The 27,102-nt window shown below is 37.1% G+C and overlaps 5 gene segments (V, D, J or C); all 5 read right to left on the bottom strand.

Annotated features, from left to right (window-relative positions):
• Positions 1 to 2,265: 2,265 nt before the first annotated feature.
• On the bottom strand, positions 2,266 to 2,951 carry LOC108277740 (Ig heavy chain V region 5A-like). The segment is given in 2 exon segments: positions 2,266 to 2,699; positions 2,798 to 2,951. Coding segments are annotated over 2 exon segments (441 nt in total).
• Positions 2,952 to 5,407: 2,456 nt separating this feature from the next.
• LOC108278092 (Ig heavy chain V region 914-like) lies at positions 5,408 to 6,360 on the bottom strand. The segment is given in 2 exon segments: positions 5,408 to 6,096; positions 6,205 to 6,360. Coding segments are annotated over 2 exon segments (360 nt in total).
• A 3,528-nt stretch (positions 6,361 to 9,888) lies between these two features.
• Positions 9,889 to 19,410, bottom strand: LOC108277563 (Ig mu chain C region secreted form-like). The segment is given in 5 exon segments: positions 9,889 to 10,880; positions 11,441 to 11,746; positions 12,093 to 12,383; positions 12,466 to 12,976; positions 19,197 to 19,410. Coding segments are annotated over 4 exon segments (1,446 nt in total).
• Positions 19,411 to 21,899: 2,489 nt separating this feature from the next.
• LOC108278016 (immunoglobulin heavy variable 1-46-like) lies at positions 21,900 to 22,894 on the bottom strand. The segment is given in 2 exon segments: positions 21,900 to 22,684; positions 22,789 to 22,894. Coding segments are annotated over 2 exon segments (351 nt in total).
• Positions 22,895 to 24,797: 1,903 nt separating this feature from the next.
• On the bottom strand, positions 24,798 to 25,296 carry LOC124626370 (immunoglobulin heavy variable 4-39-like). The segment is given in 2 exon segments: positions 24,798 to 25,138; positions 25,222 to 25,296. Coding segments are annotated over 2 exon segments (369 nt in total).
• Between the last annotated feature and the right edge of the window lie 1,806 nt (positions 25,297 to 27,102).

The following is a 27,102-nucleotide window of genomic DNA, read 5'->3' as shown; positions in this document are numbered from 1 at the left end:
AACATTCACAACAAGCCACATGCAGTAAAAGTCAGTAAGTGGAAACTTGTCAGTCATACAATAAACAATCTAAAAGTTTTGGTTCTTTGACATCCATGAATACACTGCTGTGACTGTGACTGTGACTATAGCAAGCATCTGTTTTTGTACTGATGTCTAAGGAGAAGTATCAGTGTGGGTCACGGGTGCAGTAATACACTGCAGTGTCTTCAGCCCTTTTCGAGGCACCTGTCTGATCCAAGCCATCCAGTAACTACTAAAGTCAAATCCAGAGGCTGTGCAGGTCAGTTTATGAGACTGATCAGGTTTGATGATCACTGAATCAGACTCGATTAGTGTCTGACTGCAGGAATCTGAAAAATAAAAATACACAAAGACTGGTGTTAAAGTAAAAAGAAAAGACAGAAAGAAATTGTTTTTTTTTTAAATATAAAATAAATGATAATACTAACATTGAATAAACATTGCTAGAGCAAAGTAACTCAAAACTCTTCCTAGTCCCATCTCAAAGAATTAAAACAATTACTGTTGCTGTAAATGAACCCAAACTGATGGTATGTTGTAGAGCTGAACGTATATCAGCATAAATGCTTCAAACGTAGAATATCATTTGCATGGCACGTCCCAATAAAGGTAAAAATATTCACAGAGAAATAGCCATGAGGAGAAAGTGCTTACTGTAAAACTCCAGCTGTGTTTCATGCTGTCAAGTCCATAACTGCTCTTTACTCATTAGATATTATGCCCTTTTAGTACATAACTGTGTATCACTGTAACACCCAGAAGAACATGAAGTTTTCTGATCACTGAACAACACAAACTTTTCCAGTCCTTTCAGAAGTATTTTTCAGCTGTGTGTCTAATCCAAGTTATCCAATAAAAATTGAATGTAGTCCCAGAAATAATGCAGGTCACAAATCATCACTGTTGTTAAAGCTTTGTGAATGATGGTATAGTGTAAAACATTTAGAGTTATTTATTATTACCTTTGAAGAATAGTGTAATGAAATATATAATAATACTATGATAATGTTAGCAACAAAGAGCAATTATCTGTCAGTTGTTTAATGTGAGTGAGATGATGGTGAATCATTGCAGTCTGTGAGGAGAGAGAAGCTGAATGTGCATTAATGAGCAATTAGAGGTGGTTAAGTTTGGGGGCATGCTGTTATAGGAAAATAATCAAGGGCAGGTTAATGTGATGCATCCTTTCTTGCAATTATTAATTATCATATTTTACAGTACTGTGCAAAATACTTTTGCACATGAAAGGAAATGTTGTAGAGCAAATATGCCTTCAAAAAATAAAGACATTAAATGTTTCTACATTTAAAAAATACTATAAAGTGCAGTAATAAACAGTAATAAATGAAACAAAGTCAATATTTAGTTTGACGACCCTTTGCTTTAAAAAGAGTAGTCTCAAGTACACTTTCTGCAGTGTTATGAAGAAATGAGCTGGTAAGTTTTATTGTGCATCTTGCAGAACCAGTCACAGTTCTGGAGACTTTGCCTGTCGCACTTGCTTCTAATTTTTGCAGCAAAAACCCAGCAGCCTTCATTGGGTTTTTTGTCTGAAAAGTGGTCTCTTATGTAATATAGCTTGTTCTTTACTGCCATACAAACATTTTTCTGTAACATTTAATTTTGTGCTGGAAAACTAATGTTTGGAAATATAAAAAGTTTTTGTACTGACTCGATAATGTAGATGTCATCAACTTCTACATGACCTTGATGACTCAGGTTTACTATTTTATAAGCACAGTATATAATGGACTCTCACCATAAATGGATTAGAAAATAATAGCAACAACAAAAACACATAGCATTTTTGATATGGTGATGTTTTGTGTGAGGACTAGGGATGTAGGGATATGAATATATTATTTGGAATGAACTGATAATCTGATCTGAACAGATATTAATACAAATAGGAGGTTTGTTGTTTTATAAATTTTGCAGGAAATCTGGTTGACACTAGTGGTGTGTATTGGGACTGGGATGCCTATTATAGTGTGTTGGAATTTGTACCTCCAGGGGCTATTTCTCCCACCAATTTATTTGTTGAGCTCTACTGCCTCTTTTAGTTGTTTGAAATATTGTACCTGTATAAATCATATTATTCCTGACATACTAGTTCACTGATTAAACATTTACTCCAGTTGTTTTTTAAATATTCCATATAATGTAGAGATTAATAATGGTTAAAAATCAAGTCTTTGAAGAATGAATGTTTTATTTTAAAAATGACTACTGTGTGTTTAAAAATGACAAGCAATTACAACTTCGTTACAGTGGAAGAAAGTAAAAGTTTGACTGAGATTATTAGTAACATTGAGATGATGTCTCTAACATGTTTTAAAGTTTTTGGAAAGGGAATCCACTATTCTGAGGCACTGTGTATCTTGCACAGTAATACACAGCTGTGTCTTCAGTTTGCAGATTCTGTCCTCCAATTGTTATTGTGTTAGTAGCAGTGTCTCTGGAGATGCTGAACTTATTTTTCAGTTTGTCAATGTAAGCTGTACCCCCACTGCTATAGATGTTTCCAATCCACTCCAGAGCTTTTCCTGCAGGTTGTCGGATCCAAGCTGTATGGTCGCTGGTAACTGAATATGAAACCTTGCAGTTGATGGAGAGACTCTGGCCTGGCTGGACTGTCATGGAAGCAGGCTGAGTCAGTTCAATACCATGCACATCTGTGGAGGAAAACACATGGTGATATCTCACACAATATATTCTGCATATTTAATTTATTGTTATTGTAATAAATGAATGAATTTGATAAAGCACTCACAGGAAGCAGCTGCCAGCAGGAGCAGTAGAGATGTAGAGAACATGGTGTGTGTTGATTGTACTGGGGTCTCTTCTGTTCTCCAAAGTTTAACAGAGACCATCACATCTCATAAATATGTTATGTCCAGCCCTGACGCTCGTATTTGCTTATCTGGTGATGATGGGAGGAGAATGTATTTAAAATGGGCAGGAATTTCATCTTATGGAGGCTATGCAAAGTACACTTTGTAAACCTTATAAACCCAACTAACAAGATATTACTTTGGAACATTCTCTGTGGAGTTGTAACCATTTCTCCTCATAACGTTCATGCTATAATTCACCTAAAATTGTTTAACACAAAGAATGACTGGAGTTTTCTTCCGCTGACTAAAATACGAATGAACTGTGTGTATGTACAAATGATAAGTAGAGCATGCTAATAGGCATGTTACACAAGGAATAAGACACTTGTGGGTGTGATGTAATATGAAATAAATTAAATAAAATTGACTTTTTCTAATAAGAAATTAATATAAAACCATTAATAAAAATGGTACCTACATTAATATTTAGAGGTAATTAATCCAATACTGACATGGACATAAAATTTGGTGGAACATGATTTTAATTACATACAGTATGGATCTATTGTGTGTCCATATAATAGGGTTATTATTTGCACAGGTGTTTTTTTCAGTGTTTAATATCTTTGCTTCATAACAATTTTGCAGGTAGATCTTGTGCCTTTGGAAGACATGTGCTGATGTTTATTTCTTTCTCTCTCTGCCCTTTTAACCTCAACATGTAGGGTGGATGTTGTGTAAATAGAGAAAGAGCGCCCCTCACAGGACATAAAGGATAATGAAGCACACAGTGTTTATACATTTCTTTTTGGGATGATTACAGTAAATTAAGTACAAAAATGTTTGAGAAAATTTGACTGTCTATGGGAAATATAAAAATTATTTGCATATAAATTTTTCTGTACATCCATTTTTTTATGATACACTCAAATTAAGCATTCTGATGGCATTTTACCAGTCACTGATAGTCACATAAATTCCACGTTCACTAATTAAAAATAAAAGAAAAAGCAAAAACACCAACTTGCAGAAAACATTGGTGAGATTACTCTACTAACATTACTCTGTTCCAGTTCACATCCTTCAAAGCTTTGGCATGTTTTGTTTACTCTCACAATCCCCCAAACACACACACACACAAAGTCTCCATAAAACAAATGAGACAGCAATGTTTCCCACAATGACCAAAAGTTGTCCACAATGTGAAAACAATTCGGAGAGTAAGCTGAACTAACCAAAAAAATAAAAAAGACAAAAAGTTCCAGTAAGAGAAAAAGCCCCTACTGACTTCAAGTCTGATAAACAGTCTGCACACAATAACAAATATAATGTCCTTAACTTGTAACAAATAATATAACAGTGTAGCAAATAAAGCCAAGGAAATAACACTAATAAAATGAAATAAACAGAAACTCTAACCAAGTCAGAGCCTCAAAACAGAGAACCACATTAATACTGAAGTAGATTTAAGAGGAGTGAGTCCACAAAATCTAGGCGAAGTAATGCGACGACAATATCTTCAATAAAAATCGGAATACTGTAGAGCTCGAAGGCCGAGTGCAAAAAATAAAAATAAAAAAAGAGCGAAAAAGACGAAGCTGTATAGGTGATGCAGTGCACCCCGATATCAAGAGTTTAACATAGTCTCCTGCTTCCTCTGCTGAAATGAAGTCCTTCTGAACACCGTTATATGTAATACGAAGCCGAGCTGGGTGAAGTATTCCATAGAGAGCGCCCTCAATACCACGAAGTTGACGCCGAACCTCGTTAAATGCGGCCCAGAGGAAAACAGAGGTGATCAAATCCATCACTTTTATCCGCTGGAGCTCTCTCGCATGGCGTAAAATGTCAACACAGTCACTGTGATAGTGGAATCTGCACGCAATAGCTCGTGGTCGTTCACCAGGCTTAGGCTTCGGCTGAAGGGTCTGGTGGGACCGGTCAAAAATCGGCTCCTTCTCCAGACCAAACGCCTCTTTTAACAAGACCGCTACAGCAGTAATTGTATATGTGTCAAGGCCCTCTGGAACTCCGCCTACCCTAACGTTATTGCGCTGTGACCTCGACTCCAAATCCTCACATTTATTCTCTAATTGAGTCAAGGTCGCAGTGAGAGACTCGATGGTAGTCTTCATGTGAGCTATGTCATCGGTGCAACCGGAGAGCGTGTGCTCCATTTCAACAACAATACCTTTCAGTGTGGACATGGTAGCCTCGGTAGCAACTTTATCACTAGCCAGCTGTGTTTTCACGGCCTGCAGGTCAAGTTGGATAATAGACAGCGCATCCCTGAGAATCTCCTGGAGTTCCAAAAATATCGGCAATGTCCATCCTCAATGAAGCCAGCAACTCAAGCTTGAGTGCGGCGAAGTCAAAGTAACCGCTCGGCCACGCGAATTCAGGGGAAGAAGGGGATCGTTCGCGGCACCTACACTCGGCCTCAGTCATGTCAGAATGCTACCACGGGTTTTCGTGTTCTTTCCAGACATTTTAACGTACCACAAAGTTAAAAGTGCAAACAAGGAAACGGAGTAGAATAAGTCAAAATTTATTGTATGACCGAAAAGCGCTAATTAATTACAATTTTAATCAAAATCAGAAGGTGTTGATTAATTTTCTATAACAGCAGGTCTGACAATTTAAAAAGGCACACCACAGGTTTATATTAATTAGCTTATTGTAATACTTTATCATTCTTGCTTAAATTCAGAAACACCCATCAGTCTCCTTATTTTACAGAGGTGAGATTTCAGAAAATGTTGCTTATTCCAGATGTTCTTCTAAGCAGAGAGGACAGTTATAGAGTTCAGTATTAGTCTCAATGTTCCTTAGATCTAATACACTGATGATGAAAATATGAGCTCAGTGTGTGAGGATCACGCACATGTTTTTGTATTGACACCCAAGTAGAAGCATCAGTGTGTGTGGCGGGTGCAGTAATACACAGCTGTGTCTTCTGTCTGCAGATTCTGTCCTCTCAGAGTCACCGTGCTGCTGGAGCCATCTTTAGAAATACTGAACTTGCTTTTTAGAGAATCTTTATGATAAGTACTTCCACCACCCCAAATGTAGTTTATCCAATCCAGAGTTTTTCCTGCAGGTTGTCGAATCCAAGCTGTGGCGTAGCTGTTATCAGTAACAGAGTAGCTGGATACTTTACAGCTGAGGGTTAAAGAATCTCCTGGCTTTAACATCACTGAGGTGACCTGAGTGAGTTCTACTGCACATCCCACATCTGAAAAAAACAGAGATGTCACAATTTCAGTCACAAATGTATGTACAGTAGTTTATAACTGCAATAATTTGCTAGCAGCTCTGAGTTCATTATTGAAGTGAAACCCACAGGATGAAGCTGCCAGCAGCAGCAGAAATTGAAGGAACATCGTTGAACTAAATGCAGTGTTAAATTCTACAGAGCTCTCAGTGCACGAGGCTGATTTTTCTCTATATGCAGTTGTAAGTGGGGAAGTTTTGCATATGCATTTGCATATTGTTATGCTGGTTCATTCAAAACAGCCTGCTGGTTTCTGTCTTCTACATGTTTTAATAATCACAATGGAAAATTGTTCTTTGGTGATTCAGTTGATTTGTATATTAAAGACTGGATATGTAAGTTAAATTTAGTTCTGTAAACGAATCTAAACCTCATTCCACATGGACACTAGATGCCCAAATCAACACACACTTGTCTCATAGGAAATTTGATTAAAAATCTAAGAAACTTGCTTATTTAAGCATAATGAATTGTATTTTATTTTTATTTTATAAACCCAGATGTGTGTGTGTGTGTGTGTGTGTGTGTGTGTGTGTGTGTGTTATTGCATTAAGCTCTGGTTCCTCTAATGCAGTAATACACTGCAGTGTCTTCTGTCCTCACGCTGTTCATGTGCAGATACACCTGCATATTACTATTGTCTCTGGAGATGGTGAAGCGGCCATTAACTGCATTGGAGTAATATGTCCTACCACTGTCATATCTTATAAGTGCAACAAATTCCAGCCCTTTTCGAGGCGCCTGTCTGATTCAAGCCATCCAGTAACTACTAAAGTCAAATCCAGAGGCTGTGCAGGTCAGTTTATGAGACTGATCAGGTTTGATGATCACTGAATCAGACTCAATCAGTGTCTGACTGCAGGAATCTGAAATACAAGAATACACAAAGATTGGTGATGCAATAAAAAGAAAGAAGAAAAGAAGCAAAAAGATTTAATATTTTAAATATGAAATATATGATAATACTATCCTTGAATGAACATTGCTAGAGCAAAGTAACTCAAAACACTTCCTAGTCCCATCTCAAATAATTAAAATGTTTACTGTTGCTGTTAATGAAAACAAACTGCTGGTATGTTGTTGAGCTGAACGTATATCAGCATAAATGGTTCAAATACAGAATATCATTTGCATGACACGCCCACTAGAGACTTAAAAACGATTCACAGAGAAATAGCCATGAAGAGAAAAAGCTTACCTTAAAACTCCAGCTGTGTTTCATGCTGTCAAGTCCATAACTGCTCTTTATTCATTAGATATCATGTCCTTTTAGTACATCACTGTGTATCACTGTAACACCCAGAAGAACATGAAGTTTTCTGATCACTGATAACCACTGATTATATCGATGAGTGGATAAGGTTCTATGTAGGACCCGACGACAGGGTGTTTCAATATCAGAAAGGGTTCTAAATTGAACCATTTTATGAAGAACCCTTACTTATCTAATAATTCATTCATTTTCATTCTATTTTTTTCACATGGAGCGTGTTTTTATTTTTTTTCATGTGATTTCTTTCAAATGAATCTTTTTTTTTTTTCCTGGATCATGTTCGTTTTTCACGTGATCATATTATTCACCTGATCTCACATGTGTTTACTTGAATTCTCATGTACAACTAATTTTCTATCTGTCTTTCTGATTCAGGTGTTTCTGAAGCAGTATACTGTAAAATGTTTTACTGAAATAATGTATACTCTCAAAAACTCATTTTCCTTGGGACTGGAGTGATACCATAAATAGATGTTTTGTGTCATTTGCTTTTTTAGTAAAGTTTTAAAGCTATATCACTGGTTCTTAAGATCCAACTATGTAACTTACATTAAATATTTTTTATTAAAAGTACACTATATTGATATTTTCAGCTGAAAGATATATACTAAATATGCACAGTTAATGGAATCACTCCAAAGACGAGAAAGTACAATTCAGTTCCTTTTTTTCTGAGAATACAGGCCACAGATAATCCCTAAGAAATTTAATAATAAATATCTAACGCTAAATAAAGCCAGATTTAAGGTAAAATGTATAACATTGCATTTATTTACTTATATTTTGCTACTCAAGGCCAAAGATAATATGTAAAAACAATTATTTGTCCGGAGTTTATCTGAGTGGCGCAGCGGGGGGGGTTCACCATTGTGCCAAAATAACTCTTTGAAAATCGTCTTTCTTAAAACGTTATAAATAATGTCACATGACCAAAATAGCTCGAGGAGGGAAGCATTCTGAGGACAGCAATGTCCAAGTGGATAAACAGAGATTGGTAAGCTTGACCTATCATTTTTATCACTGTATGTCTTGAAGATAATCAACATTTAATGTTGTTGCCTGAGAGTGCAAGGGGATTAACGTTAACATCAGTTAACATCAGTATCTCCCTCGCTCAAAAAAATATTCAATTCAATTCAATTTTGATTATATAATTTCAATTATATAATTATATAATTCAATTATATAATTCAATTACATACAATTCAATTCAATTCAATCCAGACTCAGAAGGGAACCCATCCTCATCTGGGTAACAACGGAAAGTGTGAAAGTAAAAGAACGTTTATTATGGTTTTTACATGAAGTCTGTTTGTTGATCAAGTGAGAGAGGTAGGGCATTAGGATGGATCAAGCAGGTCCGGAGAGCAGAAAGGGTCAGGATCACTGGCATCTCCATACAATCATGTGTGGCTCAACAGATGGAGAGAGGGAGATGGAGGGGGAAAAAAAGTCATATGGTATATTTTTAAAGCAAATGGTATATATTTTTAAAAATCATTAAATAAATTAGTATGTTAATGGTATTTATTAAAGAAATCATTGAATAAATTGGTATGTTAAGGTCAAAAGTAAGATCTTATGTGTAACCAATAGGGCTCATGAGATCATGAGAGAGAATGTGTTAATCAAATAAGCTAAAGTCAGTGAGATCACTGAGCGCCCATTCTTCAGAGCGCCCATTCTTCAGAGCGTTCTTTAGTTACAAAAGTATCTTCAAGGCTTTCTGTTATTTCTTACAAAAGTTACCCTCTGCACCTGCATAAAGACACTGAGGTTGTACTATGTCGTTTTAAGTCTGTATCTTTAAAGACAGTTTGATGTTAGGGATTTCTTAAGATGTATTGTTGAAATCCAAGACCTAGATCGGTAAAATAAAAACTTCTAAAAAATATGCTGACTGAACTTGCACCCCCTTTATAAATAAGATATGAAGAAAAAAACATAATTGTGGTGAGTCATCAGAAATGTGATCAAAGAAATGGGATCAAAAGAAAACATGGGAAAGCCCAGCCTAATGACATCATTTTTTTAGTACTGTATAAAAGCATGAACATTGATTGTACTCATCAGATGACATGCAGATACCGCAGCTTTTATGATTCTTCAATAAAAGTGTCACGAGCTCCCCTTTAAGAAGCGCACTGTGGAGCATGTGAGCGCACGTGCACGAACAGGTGCGCGAGCACCTGCTTTTCCCTTGTGGACAATCGTGACATTTCGACACGTGCATTTGTTTATGTTTCTGTTATGTCTTCTCCCCGTTCTGTCATTGGCTATTGTTTCACGTGTGTCTGAATTGCCCTCAGCCGTCAGCTATTACGACGCTGAGTATATTTGTATAAATACGGCGTGCCTCCCAGCACACAGGGCGGAATATGGAGTTATAGTATCTTAGTTTAGAGTCCTTATGGTACATATCCATAGTTCAGGTTCAGTTCAGTTCAGTTCAGTTCATGCTGGTTTCTCCGCTACCAGGCCCGCGCTACAGTTCATGTTTCTTGTTTTGTTTCTCGATCCTGTATTTCCGTGACCGTGACCTTGATTCCTGCCTCGCCCCTTTATTCCTGTTTGCCGATCGCCTGAACTTTGCATGTTACTGGATTACGTTTGTGGATCACGTTTTGGATTTGTCTGCCTGTCACTCTCTTAAATAAAACCGTTCATACTGCGATTGCATCCTACCTTATCTGTTACGTCACGATACATGACAGAATATTCCGCCCATCATGAATGTAGCACGAGGACGAAGAGGACGCAGAACCCGGAGGTCCGCGCCAATCATCCCCGCCTTGGATTCTGTGCAGTTTTCACAATGGACTTTCATAGACCTTCCCGATCGGTATGATGGCTTCTTTGGTTATCTGGACTATTTTATGATAGACTGCCAGAGTTACTTCTCAAGCCTGTTTGACCCGAAGCCAAAGGAGAGACAGTGGATTAAGTTCATGATGTCCAGATTTTTTGGCCCAGCTCACAATTGGGCACAGCGAGTAGCAGCCATGAGACCCCGGGTACTGGAGGACAGTAGGCAGTTTTCGGACCTGTTTCTGAGGGAGTTTGGAGAACCAGGGCAGAGCTACAACTTGGATGAGCTGTTCAAGGGAGTTAATGTGGCGAACAGTGCTGATCTTCCATTCCCCATGCATTATGAGCGGATGAGCTACCAAGTTGATAACACGGACAACCAAGCTCGGCGCACACCCAAGCCTGTTAACCAAGTTCTGTTCACGTTGAAGCCTGCTGACCCGGTTGACCAAGTCATGCTCATGTCCAAGCCTGCTGACCAAGTCATGCTCATGTCCAAACCTGCTGACCAAGTTCAGCCCACGCCCGAGTCTGCCGACCCGGTTGCCCAAGTTCAGCCCACGCCGGAGTCTGCCGACACGACCGCCCAAGTTCAGCCAAAGCCCGAGTCTGCTGACACGCACAGCCAAGTTCTGTTCACGCCCGAGTCTACCAATATGGCCACCTGGAGAGGAGCATGAAATGTAAAGATTTCATTTCTGGCTATGTAGATTTAAACCAGCTTATTTTGTGTTTTTATGGCTGATCCAGGTCATCTCTTGACTTGACATTTCATAGCAAAAATGTATTTCCCCTCATGTGAAGGGAATAAAATAACCTTTCCTGTGTCATATTTACAGAAAGCAGGCATTTTACATCACATCACAGTGTCAAAATGATGCAGCGAGATAGCTCTACAGCTCTAGAATAGAGGAATCAGGATCCCTATATTTTAAACTATAACCAATTGTATTTAAAAGGAAATATCATGGACAAATAACACTAATAACTGCATAAGCGAGGACTTAAAAATACATTCTCATGTACATTTCAGGTTGAGACCAGTTACAGTATGAACTCGAGTGATGTGCTAATTGATGAAATTTGAGAGCCAGAATTCACACCCCATGCTCACTGTGCTGGCATTTCTGCCAGTGTTCCTTTTCCCCACTTCAGTTTTATTTTGACCTGTAAATATTGCCAGTATTCAGATGATCTAGAGATTGAGATTGAAATGTTCCTTACCAAAAAGGTTTTCTATAGAATTGGACGTCCACTGTTTGGAACGGCTTTGCTGAATCTGACAGGTGAACCGTTGGTTTTTGTTTCTGTGTGTTGTGGGAACAGTGAAGCGTACAGTCAGAGTGTCCACTCCTTTGGGCAGATCCACATACTGAGGTTCAAGGACCCTTATTCCATTGGCCTGTAAGATGACCGAGAGCTCACCAGAGGGCAGATCTCTTGCAGCACACTCCAGTACTGCACTGTCTCCCTTCAGTATGTCTGCCAGATTCCTCCTGATCACCACTGTAGGAGTTTTCTGCACAGGTTCTGAGGAACATAAGGTAAAGTCTTATGAGTTAAAATGTTTCACTAAAGTGAAATATTTTAAAGCTACTTTTCCAACATGGAACCTAATGTGCGCACACATGGCATTTAGGATCCCCCATGCATCTAAATGCTGTCTATAATCACTGTTAAAATAACTAATATATGTGGGGCAAACTGGAAAAACACGTCTGTCTGTCTATCTATCTATCTATCTATCTATCTATGTACACGCTGTATATAAATGAAAATATTTGATCATGTGACTGATTTCCACAACTGCGATAAGTTGTAAACTGTGTTTAAGTTGCCCCTAATGATATAATTAAAAATTATATACAGAACATACCTAGAATATTAATTGTCTTCTCTACTATGTCAAAACATGGATGTTTAGCTGTGCATTTTATTGTCTGCCAGTTTTTCCATTCGTTTGTAGAGATAGTCAGGTTGCTAACAGTTCTCCCGTCCAGTGTCTTCAAGGTGACTCTGTTCGTTTTTTCCCTTCCATCTACAAACCATGACACTCTGGTATTGAGCACAGTTTCAACAACACAGAAAGCTGTTACTTCTGAATCTGTCAATACTGACATGAGTGCAGGTTTCTCCAGACGTATCAGTGGTTTGGATGTTGGTTCAGCTGCAATATGTAAGAGATTGTTCACTTACAGTTAGACATCATGGAAGATTTTTATTTTGCAGTGTTTTTCTGTGGAACTGACCTTTGCACTTGCTCCACGTTTGACTGAAGATCTTGGAGTTGTGTGTGGCTTTACAGGTGAACTCTGTGCCCTCATTCCATTGCTCTGAATTAATGCTGAGTTGGCTCAGTGCATCAAACGTCCTTTCTCCATTGTTGAGACTTTCGAATATCTTCATGGTTGCTTTCTCTGTGTGCAACGTATTACCCTTGTACCACTCAACACTTATTTTTTTCGGAGAAAAACCATCCAACCAACAAAGCAGATTAACGTCGTTGTCCATTGTACTGGTGCTCATGGTGATGTTGGGCTCAGATCTGATATGAAGAGTGTGTGTGTGCGTGCATGGTTTTTTTTTTTTTCCACAGTTTTTGGTGTTTTGTGGTGTCGCTAGAGGAAGGAGTGCAGGACAGGCTTCAGTGAGCACAGCAAACAGCAGATGGGAGCGTTAGGCAACAAGCAGGCCAAAGGTAAAATCTTCCAAAAGAAGCAGTCTAAGTCATCTGCATCTCTGAGATGGAGTGAAACACACCTGCACAGGAAGAAGTGCTACATTTACATCCATTATTAGACCATTTACATGCAGTGTTTTGCCTGTTATTTAAAGAATGCTTTTTGTTCTCTTTGTTTGCTCAGTGACATGATACAGCCTTCATTATAATGCACCAATAAACATAAATTAGCTAATAAATAAATAAATAAATCAGATAACAAAATAGTTTTACTATGTTTCGACAGCAACCTGAGAGAAACACTCTTGCCATTTAAACTTTTTTTATCTAAAAACTTAAGCTTCATCAAATAAACACGATACTTCCAGACTGACTGTAATTCAAATAAAGATATAGAAAACAATGAGACTTTTAACTGCATATTTTTAAAACATTTATTTGAGATTTGAGTAAAAGCATAGAAAAGTCCAGCATTTAAATTTTCAAAAATATTTACAGATATAAAATACATGCAAATTAGCCTAGTAGGCAAAGCAGAAATTAAAGCTCAGAACATTACAATGAGGAAACATTGAGGATATATTTACTAACAGTCACTAACACAGAACAAAAAAAGCTTGAAAAAAATATAACAAAAATGCAAACACACAGTGACATTGTGGGGGAAAGCTTTGTAACATTCTCTATTTTTAACAGAATTAAAAGTTTATCAATGGATTTGGCTCTTACATTTTATGAAACTATTTGAAGATATATATGATATATCTTTGAATTATTTGCTTATTTTTTTACTTGTATAATTGTGAGCCTTTTGAAAATAATGTACAGTTTTAGGGAAAATGCTATCAAATATATCCCTTAAATAAAGGCTGATTTGTTGAGAATATGATGAAGGAGGAGATTAAAACAGCAGTAACTAAAATGTCTTAACTTAAAACTAGTCCAGGTGCAGATATGGCATTATTTCACACAATCCATATTTACGATATAGTGTGAGATAGCGATGTATAGTTAGTGTAATATAATAATATACAGCCACCTCCTTGGGGTAGAAGTCTTTTACAAACAAGCCATGGTCACTGATTCACCAGAGCGCTCTGATAGCATGAACAAGTAAACCTTGGGGCAGCCTTTTTTTGCCTATGAAGTTGAAACCACTGTAAAGTCCAAAACCTGCTCAGTTTCCTACTCTTGCATTGTTTGTCTGTTGGGGAACATTGCAACATTGGCTCCTCATAGGTCTCAAGCTGGAGCTGTGAGGCCGCCAAGTTGATCTCAGACGGGGGCCCAGAGGTTGCCATGTTAACCTCGGGCTGGAGCTCTACAGCTGAGACCTCCCCGTAGGTCTCAAGCTGGAGCTCTGAGGTTGCGGTTACCCTGCCAAAAAAAGTTCTAGGCCTGCCTTTGGTTCTGGACTGGGCAGCGTGGTGTGATACCCCTGCAGTGGGAGGCCCCAGGAATTCGGGTAGCTGTGCTGGCTGTATGGCGGTGCGTAATTCCCCTGCAGTGGTAAGCCCCAGGTGTTCGGGTAGCTTTGTTGGCTGCATGCCGTTGTGTAACTCCCCGGCGGCGGGGACGGGGGAACGTGTGTGGGCTGAGACATAGCACATGGCCCGGCTAGCTGCAGCGGCTTTAGAAGGCGTTGGAGCTGAGCAATTTCCTCGTTGAGCAGTTTGCTCTGTTCCCAGAACGAGCGACGCCACGCCTCAAACTCGGCTGCTTCGGTGGCGCTCATGGTGACCTGCTGCTTCTGCATGATGGGCGCAATATTCTGTTACGAAACAGGAGGTGTTGCAGAAGCAGATGCACATCAAAGTCTTTATTCAAATACTTCAAGCAATAAACAAGGAAACGCGGTCTAGGCAAATCTGGCTTTAAACATGAACACAGGATACGAGGCAGGAAACAGAAAGGACACTTTAACAAGACTGCTTAGCATGTGTAGTGTATTCAGATATTAACGTAACCTTCTACAAATAATACTGCGCGAAGTGCACAGCAACACGAGGGGTTTAAACATACTCAAACTATAATACAGACACCTGGAGTAAATTAAGACACACCCTCAAACATGAACCAATGCTTACAAGAAGAGAATCAAAACAAGCAACGGCGCGTGTCCATACACAAAAGTCTCGTGCACGCGTGCACGCGTGCACTCAGAAGCCGTGCCGCAGTGCCATCTGCCGGCGAGGGCGTGACAAAATGTCAGGACATCTGTTCATGAATTGAATCTCAAGAGAAAGTTGGTCATGCAGCAAGACAACAATGCTAAGCACACAAGTTGTTCTACCATAGAATGGTTAAAGAAGAAAAAAAGTTAATGTTTTGGAAAGGCCAAGTCAAAGTCCTGACCTTAATCCAATATAAATGTTGTGGAAGGACCTCAAGCAAGCATTTCATGTGACCAAATATAATATTTTTGTATTTTCTATCATTTGTTTAATTGGTTTCTCTTCATCTAGGTTTAGGACTTTTGTGAAAATCTGATGTTTTAGGTCATATTTATGCAGAAATGTATAAACTGTTCATCATTCTAAGGTGTAAGAAGACCATCAACCTAAAACCAAATTAAAGGAAGTTTTAATTAAATTATGCTAAATTGACTGCTTAGTCAAGTTAGTTATTCAGTTATTCTGACATTTCTTTCAAATTTGTAGGTAAAAGTCGCAAAAAAGAATGAAGAAAGAAGTAGATTAATACAATACATCCCATAACTTCTGCTGGAATTCACACTTAACTGGAGAAGATGAGCCCATCTATTCACTGGTGCTGATTTACTACTTATGGCAGTGGAAGCACCTTTATCCTAGCTTAAAATAGTGACCTATTAAATAGTGACCTAAAATAGTGACATGCTTTCACGAGTCCACTTAAATGTGTGTGATTTAGGTGAAAATTGTGTAGCTAAGCAGATGTAGCTGTTCCATTGTCTATTTCTGTTTGGGTTGGAGTTGTTAGAAGCAGAGATGCAGGGAGCTCGGTCTCAACTGCAAAACAAACACACAGATCGGGATGCAGCAGCAATGGGCACAGCAGTTACTGCAGTTTAGAAATAGATTGTGTTGCCACAGTATATGAAGGCCACAAAAGTGCAAATTTTTAATACCACATAATATCTAAATTTATATCTGATGGTGTAAAATTCTCAATGTTAATAAATTATCTATATTTGTATTAATGCGCTCAATATGTTATTGTTTCTATAGTAACAACTAATGCAGGTACTTGTATAGTTGATGCTCCACATAATTAAAGCCTAATAATAAACACATTTTAAAAGTGTTATATATATGTTATATATCAAACAAAATCTTATAATTTTGAAATTGTAAAACTTGTAAAGTCAAAATTGTAAAGTTGACATTTATTTAACATTTATGGAAGAAGTCTCTAATTAGCTAATTGTGATTGCAAATAAGTATATTCACATTACACCAACTTGTTGATTATTTTCCTACAACAGCACCCATCTTTCTGTTCTGTAGATATTAAGCTAATTATGGGTAAGCAAATGATGTAGGATTTAGAATGGATTAGGAGAAAATCTCTTTGCAGAGCATTGGTTATCTGGAACTAAAGCTGAGAAACACTTCAATTATAGTTTACTAGTCTGTAAAATCGAATTTATCACTTCTAATCGTTGATGCCACAGCAAACTTTTGAATATATTTTGGTAACATACTGTAGCAACAAACATACGAGAAGTGGTAAGCCACAGGTGGGGAAAAAAGGAACAGGCTTTGTTTAGCTTTGGCAGAGAAAGAGCTCACATGAAGTACACTAGTTACACTGAAAAACTCAAGAACAGATTTTTATTATTTGATAAGTTATTAACCATGTAAAAACATTTCATTGGTATAAAAACAACAATATTGCTGTTTGTTTGTTTGTTTAATAATTATATAAACAACTGTAAGAGTTGCCCCCCTGCCGGTACTGTTACATCATTTTCCCATTACTTTACTGGTGCGTACTGAACGAACAATTACACGGTCAAGGTCCCCATCTTTTTGCACTATTATGTAAATAGAGTTGGTTTGTATAATATGCGGAGGGAAAATGGATGTGTTTCACAAGCATAACAGCCCTGCCAGCTGCTGATATGATATGTTTTAAGATAACACTGTCAAGAAAATGCAAATACAACTCACTTCTCCTGGATGGATACATTTATTAGCTTTATTTAATAATATATTATGCAGTAGCATATTATCTTCATCAAAAATGAAGACAATGAGTAATTTAAGTGGTTTTATTTTACATTTGACTGCGTTCTTTTCAAATTCGAAAGCTGTTAGACACCAGACTGACTGGAAAGACTTTGTTATATTATCGGTACTTTAAAAAAAAAACTTTTTGTCTTTTGCTATTATTTTATTAGTCTTGAATAATTGCTTGAGGACTTTAAACAATGTTTCATAATAAGTTATTAATGGCTTAATGGCTTAATGGCTTAATGCCATTGTTTTGATGTAATATATAAGCATTTAACTTTTGAAATAAAAGTGCTAACAACATTACCATGTTCTGTTACAAGTAAATAGACTGTGTCAAAGTGATATGACATAAAACTTTTAAAATACTATGTAGATGTAGGCCTCTATGCCCATATCGTATACCATATATAAACCAGCAAACATGCGACGTCTGCTAGACGTGTAGATCATGTCTATTTCACATCACTCGGTCCAGGACCATCTGTATGTGTGCATAACATGCAAATCAGGTTCAGGTCTTGCACATCCACAGACATCCAAAAAAAAAAGTCCTAGCCAGGCCTTCAAATATTGAACTGCATATCTACGTCCAAGAGGGGTTGTAGTCAGATACTGAACCAGATACAGATATACAGATATGATCCTTTATCAACCGACGCAAAATAGACATGATCTACACGTCTGGCACTTTCATGCCAATCAAGCCCATTTGAATCGAATTTGAAAAAATGTATATCCAATGACAGCAAAAGTACGAACTCATCGAGCTAGTTGAACACACCTAAGGTAAGATCAACTAAGTTAATATTATGTTCCTGAATTTGCTTTACTTCATTAATTCCATATCTAAGCTGTATCCTTTTTTTCCTACATATTGGATGCCACCTTTGGTACATTGCTGGATTTTGCTTGTAATTCCTCATTTCTATGTCACTTTGGATAAAAGTGTCTGCTAAATGAATAAATGTAAATGTAAATGGTATATGCAAAAAGGTAGGCAACATTAAAGTTGCATGTTATCAATTCTTTTTAATTTATACTCTTTTGTTACAAAGCAGATAACAAAATCTGAGCAGCATGTCACAGCTAGGTTACTGTACAGCTGATAAGGCAAAAGCTGGGAAAGTGGGATGTACCTTGGTATTTTTTCCAACAAATATGTGGACTTGGTGTATGACTGCAGGTTTCCTTTGCACATTAACTTTTTTTGTCTTTTTCCACTCTTGCAGCTGCAGTAATGAAATGGTAGCAAATATGCAACCGAGGAAATGATCAAACAAAATGCTTCGGAGCATCTTAATCAGTGAGGAAGAGACTCAGAAACACAAGTTATGAAATTTAAAGAACCTTTTTTTCTATAAAAACTGTGATGCAGTCATAGCACATGTGCTAGGTGGATTGTTGTTTATTTGTTTGTTAATTGTTATCCACAGCAGCCTGAGTTAAGTTTCTTTTGTTTTCAATATTTTTGGACCCACACACACTGTCTGTAGAGTTGCTTTACAACTACAAATGGTAATTACGTTGAAATAAAAGTGAGTTTTAATTGAATGCATCCTGATACTGTTTATTTGGTCCAGAGCAGTACAAATGTCGAAAATGAGTCTGTGGTTGATGTAATAAGACATCAACATTGACTACATTTGAACTTAATTGTAACCTTGTACAGAGGTCCTGTGGATGTCAACATTGGACGTTCAGATGATGTCATAAAAAGATCTAAGAAAAACTTTGATTCTAGCTCCTACCTTGGTGGACTTCATTTCAACATGCAACAAAGATGTTCAGAAGACGTCCTATGGACTTATCTTTGCTGAGTGGGAATATGGGTGGAGGTCGATGGGGCCCATATCAATATTTTTTTTTCAGGGGGCCAGAACTCTAGCTATTGCCCTGCACATAAAAGGTACAGACAAGGGTACAAAAAACTGTACCCTTGAGGGTACCACCCCACTGACAAGGAAAGTTTAGTAAAGTGTTTGTATGGGGCAGGTGTAGGTTACCTGATAAAGTGGCCAGTGATTGAATATTTGGAAATGACACACAAAAGGGTGTTTTCAAAAGGGTGTTTCTCGCCTACCTGGCTTTTGCAAGGACGCGTCTTTAGATCCTAGGCCATTTTTGATTTCGTACGTGAACTTCTTGTTCCCGTTCCAGTCAGAAGCCATGATGCGCATATGGCTCACCGAGGTGTACCCTCCGGTATTGCACGACGTCAGTCAGCGCGCTCCCGCTCGCATCCTTCCATATGAAGCTCAGTCCGTCGGCGGAGGCCAAATCGCGCGTGATGCAGCCAAGAGCGACTAAACCGTCAGAGGCCGAGCCGCACTGCCACACGGGAAACGGGGATTTCGGGCGCTTTGCACTGCTGCACATAGTTACGGAGCACAAACCAACATTTAATCTGCGCCTTAAGACAAAAATGCAATTGATTCTTTGCAATCAACATTGTTTTTTCTCTACTACCCATTTATTCTTTCTAATCAGATAACATACCTGCATTGTTATTGTACCTCAACATAATTTTTCTCACCGTTTAAGTAGGAAATGCATACTACATTAAATTATTAATAATCTACAATCCATTAATAGAAATTATTACTTATTATTCATTCAGAAGCAATAATCATCCATACATTCAAACAAACAAATCCATCCATTCAGAAACGCATACTGTAGTACATACACACATAGGACACATAAACGATATAATTATAAACTCGTTCTCACCTCTCGCGCAAACATCGAACGCAGTTTTACAACTGAATGAAGTTTCGTTGCATTTCAGACGATTGATGTTGTGGAAGGAAAAACGGGTGCGAGCACTAAACCCGTCCTTTTCTTATGATTTCATCCGTTCTCCTTAACTACAAATTGTTCCGAATTTTCAAATATAAGAAAATTCAACAAAAGTAATAATTAACTAAACCTGATTGTTTTTATATAGCTTATACATTGGCCTATATATACACATTTGTAAAGCCCCAATATTACAATAAATAGCCTACAATTCAGTCTCGAAAAAATTGATTCGACCAGTATTTAAATACGTATATAATAATAATAATAATAATAATAATAATAATAATAATAATAATAAGAAGAAGAAGAAGAAGAAGAAGAAGAAATTGATTGATTTCTATGATATATATATATATATATATATATATATATATATATATATATATATATATATATATATATATACAGAGAGAGAGAGAGAGAGAGAAATCCAGCCAATTTATTATTATTATTATTATTATTATTATTATTATTATTATTATTATATTTTGTTGGTTTGTTTCTTTGTTTTTCCTACTATAGGCTACTAAGTGACCAGAATACGAGCTCATCACTACATTATATTGAATCTAACGGTACTTTTTAATTTGAATTCTAGATCATTTAAAGAACTTGAACTAACCAACCTGACCCTGAAAACCCAAAACCTTGAATTTAACAGGTTTTTTTTACGTTTCAAGGAAACTTGAAGTGCTATTTCCCATTATTTTCTACAAAAGAGTAGTACAGGCTGTAACCTCAGAGCGTAATAATTACCACCAGTCTAGAGTCGCTCAAATCTTTTGGGCTTTTTCTTCTTTGCGATTAAAAAAAAAAGAAAAGAAAAGAAACAAAGAAAGAAAAAAGTTGATTGTTATTTTAACGACATTAATAAGAGTGAGTCTTACCAGAAGTAACGGTGACCGTGGTTCCCTTTCCCCAGTAGTCAAAACCGTAGTCACAGTGACACAAATCTACTCTGACATCGCTCAAAAAGACCTTTCTGTCTGATCTATCGATATATTACTGACAATGTCTTCACAAAAATAATATCCCAAAAGTTGGATGTTCGCGTTTCTCAGCGTTAAAGAACCACCAGGTGCCATTTTCATTAAGTTTTAAAACATAAAAGCATATTTTTGATCAGTGCTGGGTTTCTTTCTTGTTTATACGTACAAGTCGTTAAAAAACATAGACATGCATTTTTGTCAGCAGTCAGATGTGTTTTTCTCTTTTAAATGAAGTGCGACATTCACATGCTCTCGCAGAACCTCAGCTTTCTTTTAACATTTTCTAAACATTTTAGTTGCAGAATATAAAACATTACATCAGGCTTAAGTTGGTATTTTTTCTTCTATTATTGTTTTGTGTTGGAGGAGGCTAATCTAATAATTTCTTACCTGAAGTCACAGTCAGCGTGGTTCCCTTTCCCCAGGAATCAAAAGCTTGGCCACGCGAGTCTCCTGCACAGTAATAAACAGCCGTGTCTTCAGCTTTCAGACTCTTCACTTCAAGGTACAGCATGTTTTTATTGGTGCCTTTAGTGATGGAAAACTGGCCCTGCAGAGACTGAGCGAATGTTGTGCCAGTGGCAGTGTCAATGTATCCGATCCACTCCAATCCTTTTCCTGGTTTCTGACGGATCCAGTGGATGTAGCTGCTCATTGAGAATCCGGAGACAGTACAAGACAGAGTGACTGACTCTATAGGCCTCTTCACCACAGAAGCAGAGGAGGTCAGGGACTGTCCATGAGAATCTAGCAGATAAAGATTTTAAAGTCAGTGTTAAGTTTATTTAAAAAATGTTTTTGTAAGTTTCACACTGTCAAGTCATTGACTGCTATTTTTGTAGTTATTTTCTAGCATGCCTTATTACTCCTGCTGCCTTTATTGCACTGTGCTACACATAAATATGAACTTTCCTGATTCTGCTCATTTTAGAAACAATCTTTTTCAGTGTCAGTTATTTAAGTTCTCTATAAAACCACAACAACTTTGTATAATTGTAAAAAATTATAAGCACAGTGGAAGCACAGGGTGTACAGATTCACTGAAAAACAGATTCAGCATTAATCAGGACACCTCCAGTGACACAGTGATTCTCCAGCATCAGAATGTGCAGATGGAAGACACAGCTATGTTCGCTTAACCTTTACATTTATCTTATCATTAATTTGCTGAGTAATATAAACATACTGTAACTGCATAGGGTAGAGTGGGACATGTCATACTTTTTACACTTTCTTAGATTTCTTTGGTGTGATATATAACACATGGGGATTATTAATAATTACTAGAAAAAACCTGAGACATTTACTTTTAAATTTGAAATGAAGAAGTAAAATCTGAGTGCTGAGTGTGAATGGATGATGTTTATAATAAAAGTCTCTCGGGTTCAGTTTCCTGCTGAGGGAATATTTACATCTCATGAGGACGTTATTGTGTAAGTTTTTGTACAGCTCTGGAGTCTGTTGTGTCAGTGTGAGTCTCGTGCACAGTAATAAACAGCCGTGTCTTCAGCTTTCAGACTCTTCACTTCTAGGTACAGCATGTTTTTATTGGTGTCTTTAGTGATGGAAAACTGGCCCTGCAGAGACTGGGCAAAGCCAGTGCCAGTGCCAGTGTCAATGTATCCAATCCACTCCAGTCCTCTTCCTGGTTTCTGACGGATCCAGTTCATGTAGTAGCTGCCCATTGAGAATCCGGAGACAGTACAGGACAGAGTGACTGACTCTCCAGGTCTCTTCACCACAGAAGCCGAGGAGGTCAGGGACTGTCCATAAGAATCTGGAAGAGAAGAGTATAACTAGGTAATGTTATGTTATAATGCTTATCGCGACAGAATGGTTAATTTTCCTAGTAATCGTCACATGAAAAAATCTGAAACTTACATGAAATTAGCACAAATAAAATACAATGTCCTAACATCATCCTTTTCTGAGTTCTGCTTCACCCAGATTTAAAGTGTATGGGAGTGTTATCTATCACAGAGCTCACTGGAAACTTGAACAGCCAAGAACATGCTGTTTATACCCGACTCTATTTGAATAGGGAGTGTCCATGACCACTATGGATGTATTAAATCCACAATCACAGGCTGTTCAGTGTATAGATAAGTGGATGATTATATGGTTCTGTGTAGAACCCTACAACAGAATGTTCCAAGTAGAAACTTTATTTTTTGGAAGAACATTACATATTTAATGAACAATTGATTGAACATTTGAACATTTTCATAATATTTTTTTCACCTGAAGTGTGTTTTTATTTTATTTATTATTTTGCATATGATTTATTTCAAATGATTATTTTTTTCCCCCTTGGATCATGTTCATTTTTCAAAGGTGATCATATTATTCACATGATCTCACATGTGTTTACTTGAATTCTCATGTATAATTTCAGGGCATAACATGTTAACTCTCACAGATTTTTCATATGTGATCACATAGTACTCATGTAAAGGTGCATAACTGTGTCAACCTTTTAGAAACTTGTAATTCTTCTTATTCTAGTTATGTAGTGTACACTAAATGTTTTACATGTATAATGTGTACTCTCAGCCATAAGATTACTTTTCCTTGTGACTGGGGTGATGTATTACATTGCATGTGTTAACTCTTAAGTTTGCTACACAAGACAAAAAACGACAATATCTAGGTTGCAAGTCTCTGATACATTGCAGGGGTCTGAATGCGTCCGCAACAACCGCCCACTTTTTTAGAGGATAGATCCTGGAAGATAATGGCCAGAGAGGAGGGGGAGAAGCAAGCGCGTTGACAGAGACAGGACGGCAACAAGCACACATGCATGCACACACACACACACACACACACACACACACACACACACACACACACACACACACACACACACACTAACACACAAACACTCTCTCTCTACACTTATGTTCCATAATTTGTTCTTTTGTTCTCTGTTGATTGTTTAAATGCAGATGCTGACAAGTTTGTGTTGTTAAAATGTTGAGAAAATAAAGACAGTCAACTGTTGGAAAAATGTTGGTGGGTTTGTTTGGGGTTTTTACTGGTATGTGAGATTTTGTATTGAAAATGACAGGTTCTGTGTTATTGTACCCCTCACAGGACTGGGACATGCTGCTTCATCTTGAACGCAGGTTTTATATAATATAAACAGAACAGATTTTCAAGGAGAGGTGTGACTCACAGTTCTCCATGTAGTCTGAGATTCAGGATTTTCCCTTCATTGTAATCAGATCCGAAATAAATAGTAATGTGATACTTGAGTAGTCTTCTCATTGGATACTTTATTACTCTTAGTCAAGTAATTATTAACATTATTTCTTTTATTGTTACTTAAGTAGCCTAATTATTTTATAAGTAGTTTTACTTGTATTTGAGTAAACCTTTTGTCTACTTTACCTACCTCTGAATATCAAAAACTCATTTTATAGAGACTTTAAAATGTTCTAGCTGTAAATAAAAATGTGTCATCTGAAGCTAAAGTACAAAGTAATTTGAAAAATGTATTAAAATTGTATATTTTTTTTAATCAAATTTTGATTAAAATTTTTTCCAGAACTTTGATAGCTCTTGGTCATGAGGATGCTATTTTTTAGGTATACAACCTACTAAACTCTGGGTGAACTTTATTCAACTATTTATGTGACTAGTCAGCAATTGGTTTAACCAGAATAATTTTGAAAAAAAAAAAAATCTGAAGGACCATTCAGTGCTCTCTCTCTCTCTCTCTACATATAACTTTTTATAATTACATTATTTTCTGTACATTCATGATTGAAATGTATCCATATGTCTAGGCATTGAGGTGTGATGTGGACATTACTCAGTCAGTTAAATGTAGCTAGTTATTATTTAAATATAGAACTAAATTGTTATGAATGTGATGTTTTTGTGCAGCGCTGCAGCTTGTCGTGTCAGTGTGGATCACGAGCGCAGTAATACACAGCTGTGTCTTCAGTCTGCATGTTCTGTCCCCGTAAGGTCAGAGTGTTACTGGAAGTGTCTCGAGAGACAACAAACTTGTCTTTAAGTGAATCTTTCTTATAAATATCCCCATTATAATAAATGCTGTTGATCCATTCTAGAGCTTTTCCTGCAGGCTGTCGAATCCAAGCTGTTCCATAGTGGCTGCTGCTATCAGTGATAGAAGCTCCAGACACTCTACAGGTGATGGTTAAAGTCTCTCCTGGCTTTATAACCAATGAGTCTGGCTGGATGAGCTCAGTAGCACAGAACACATCTGTGAAAAGAGAAAAAGAAAAGGGTCATATGTGGAACTGAAAGGATCAGATGAAGTAATAAAGCTTAAATTCAAACACTCACAGGGGGCGAGAGCCAGCAGCAGTAGTGGAGCTGAAGCAAACATGTTTGTGTTGAAGGAGGATTAATGAGAACCGCTTCCTCTCTAGGTAAGCACGGTGCTAATATTACAAAAGGAGGTGGAGATTTGCATAAATATTACAGAGAAGCTGTGTTGAGTGCAGCACTGCAGCTGTTAATCACAGTCACATCCCATTTTGACTCTATGTATTTAATATCAGTTTAATGTTTTAAATAATGTAATTATTTGTTAAAATTACTAATAATATGAATAGTTTGTGTTAATTTGAGTATTTTATATTTGAATAAATAAACAAATAAATATAGTACTGTGAAAAAGTATTGGCCCCATCCTGATTTCTTATGTTTTTGTGCATATCTCAGACCAAATTTCTTCATAAAACAAAATCTAAGATAAAAAAAAAAAAACAAAACACATCTGAGTAAATGCAAAATACAGTTTTAAAATGATACTATTATTTGTTGACACGAAAAAAGTTATCCAATACCAACTGGGCCTGTGTAAAAATGTATTTGCCCCTGTAGTTACTAATTCCGTAAATCTATGAAACTGCATTCATAATGGAGTTCAGCTGGACTAGACACAACCAGGCCTGATTACTGCAAACCCTGTTCAATCAAATCAACATTTAAATAGAACTTTTTCAACAGCACGAATTTGGTTAAAAGGTCTTACCCAGTAACATACTATGACAAAGTTCAAAAGAAATTCCAGAAATGATCAGGAAGAAGTTGATTGAACATTAGTTTGGGAAGGGTTACAAAGCTATTTCAAAGGCTCTTGGACTTTAAAGAACCACAGTGAGAGCCATTATCTCAAAATGGGGGGAAAAAACTCGGCACAGTAGTGAACCTTCCCAGTAGTGGCCGACCTTCCACAATTCCTCCAAGAGCACACAACTACTCATCCAGGAAGTCACAAACGAGCCAAGGACAACATCAAAGGAATTACAGGCCTCTCTTGCATCAATAAAGGTCACTGTTCATGACTCCACAATCAGAAAGACACTAGGGAAAAATGGCATCCATGGAATAATGGCGAGATGAAAACCACAGCTAACCCAGAAGAACATTAAGGCTTATCTGAATTTTGTCATTTTTGGGATAATGTTCTGTGGAGTTGAAAGTGGAACTGTTTGGATACAGGGGTCCCGTTACATCTGGTGTAAAACAAACACACAATTCTACAAAAATGACATCATATTTACGGTCAAGCATGGTGGTGGAAGTGTGATGGTGTGGGGATGCTTTGCTGCTTCAGGGCCTTTGCAACTTGCAATTATTGAGGGAAACATAAATTCTGCTCTCTACCAGAAAAACCCTAAAGGAGAATATTCGGTCATCCCCATATGAAAAAATACTGTAATATATTTTAATATTTACAGTGGTAAACTGTAGTAAATTATAGTGTAATGTATTACATTATAGTGTTTAATACACTTTGTTAATAATATCCTTCAGCATACTGTAGTAATAACTATAGTGAATTGATAAACTGCAGTAAATACTGTAGTATACTTTAGAATTTACTACAGTAAACTGTAGTAGATTGTGGTATACTGTAATATATTATAGTATTTACTACACATGGTTAATGTAAATGTAAATGTGAAAATCTTTTATTTTATAAAAGATGTTATAAAAGAAAAGTTTTATTTTATAGATATAGAAGAGAGGGTGTTAAAACAAATGCTGTGAATAACTGCTTCCATATTTGCCACTCTCGCACAGCGAAATACAGTGTTTTCAGAACAGCATGTAGTTAAAACTTATTTATAGGTGTCATTAAAACTGGGCTCAACATTTAATAATATAATCAAACTGTGCAATGGAAAATGATCGAGTCAAATCATTTTCATTCTT

The sequence above is a fragment of the Ictalurus punctatus genome, chromosome 2 (genome assembly GCF_001660625.3).
Source record: "Ictalurus punctatus breed USDA103 chromosome 2, Coco_2.0, whole genome shotgun sequence".
NCBI classification, from domain to species: Eukaryota; Metazoa; Chordata; class Actinopteri; order Siluriformes; family Ictaluridae; genus Ictalurus; species Ictalurus punctatus.
Note: the sequence above shows the minus strand (reverse complement) of the source record. Positions and strands in the feature narration are given on the sequence as shown.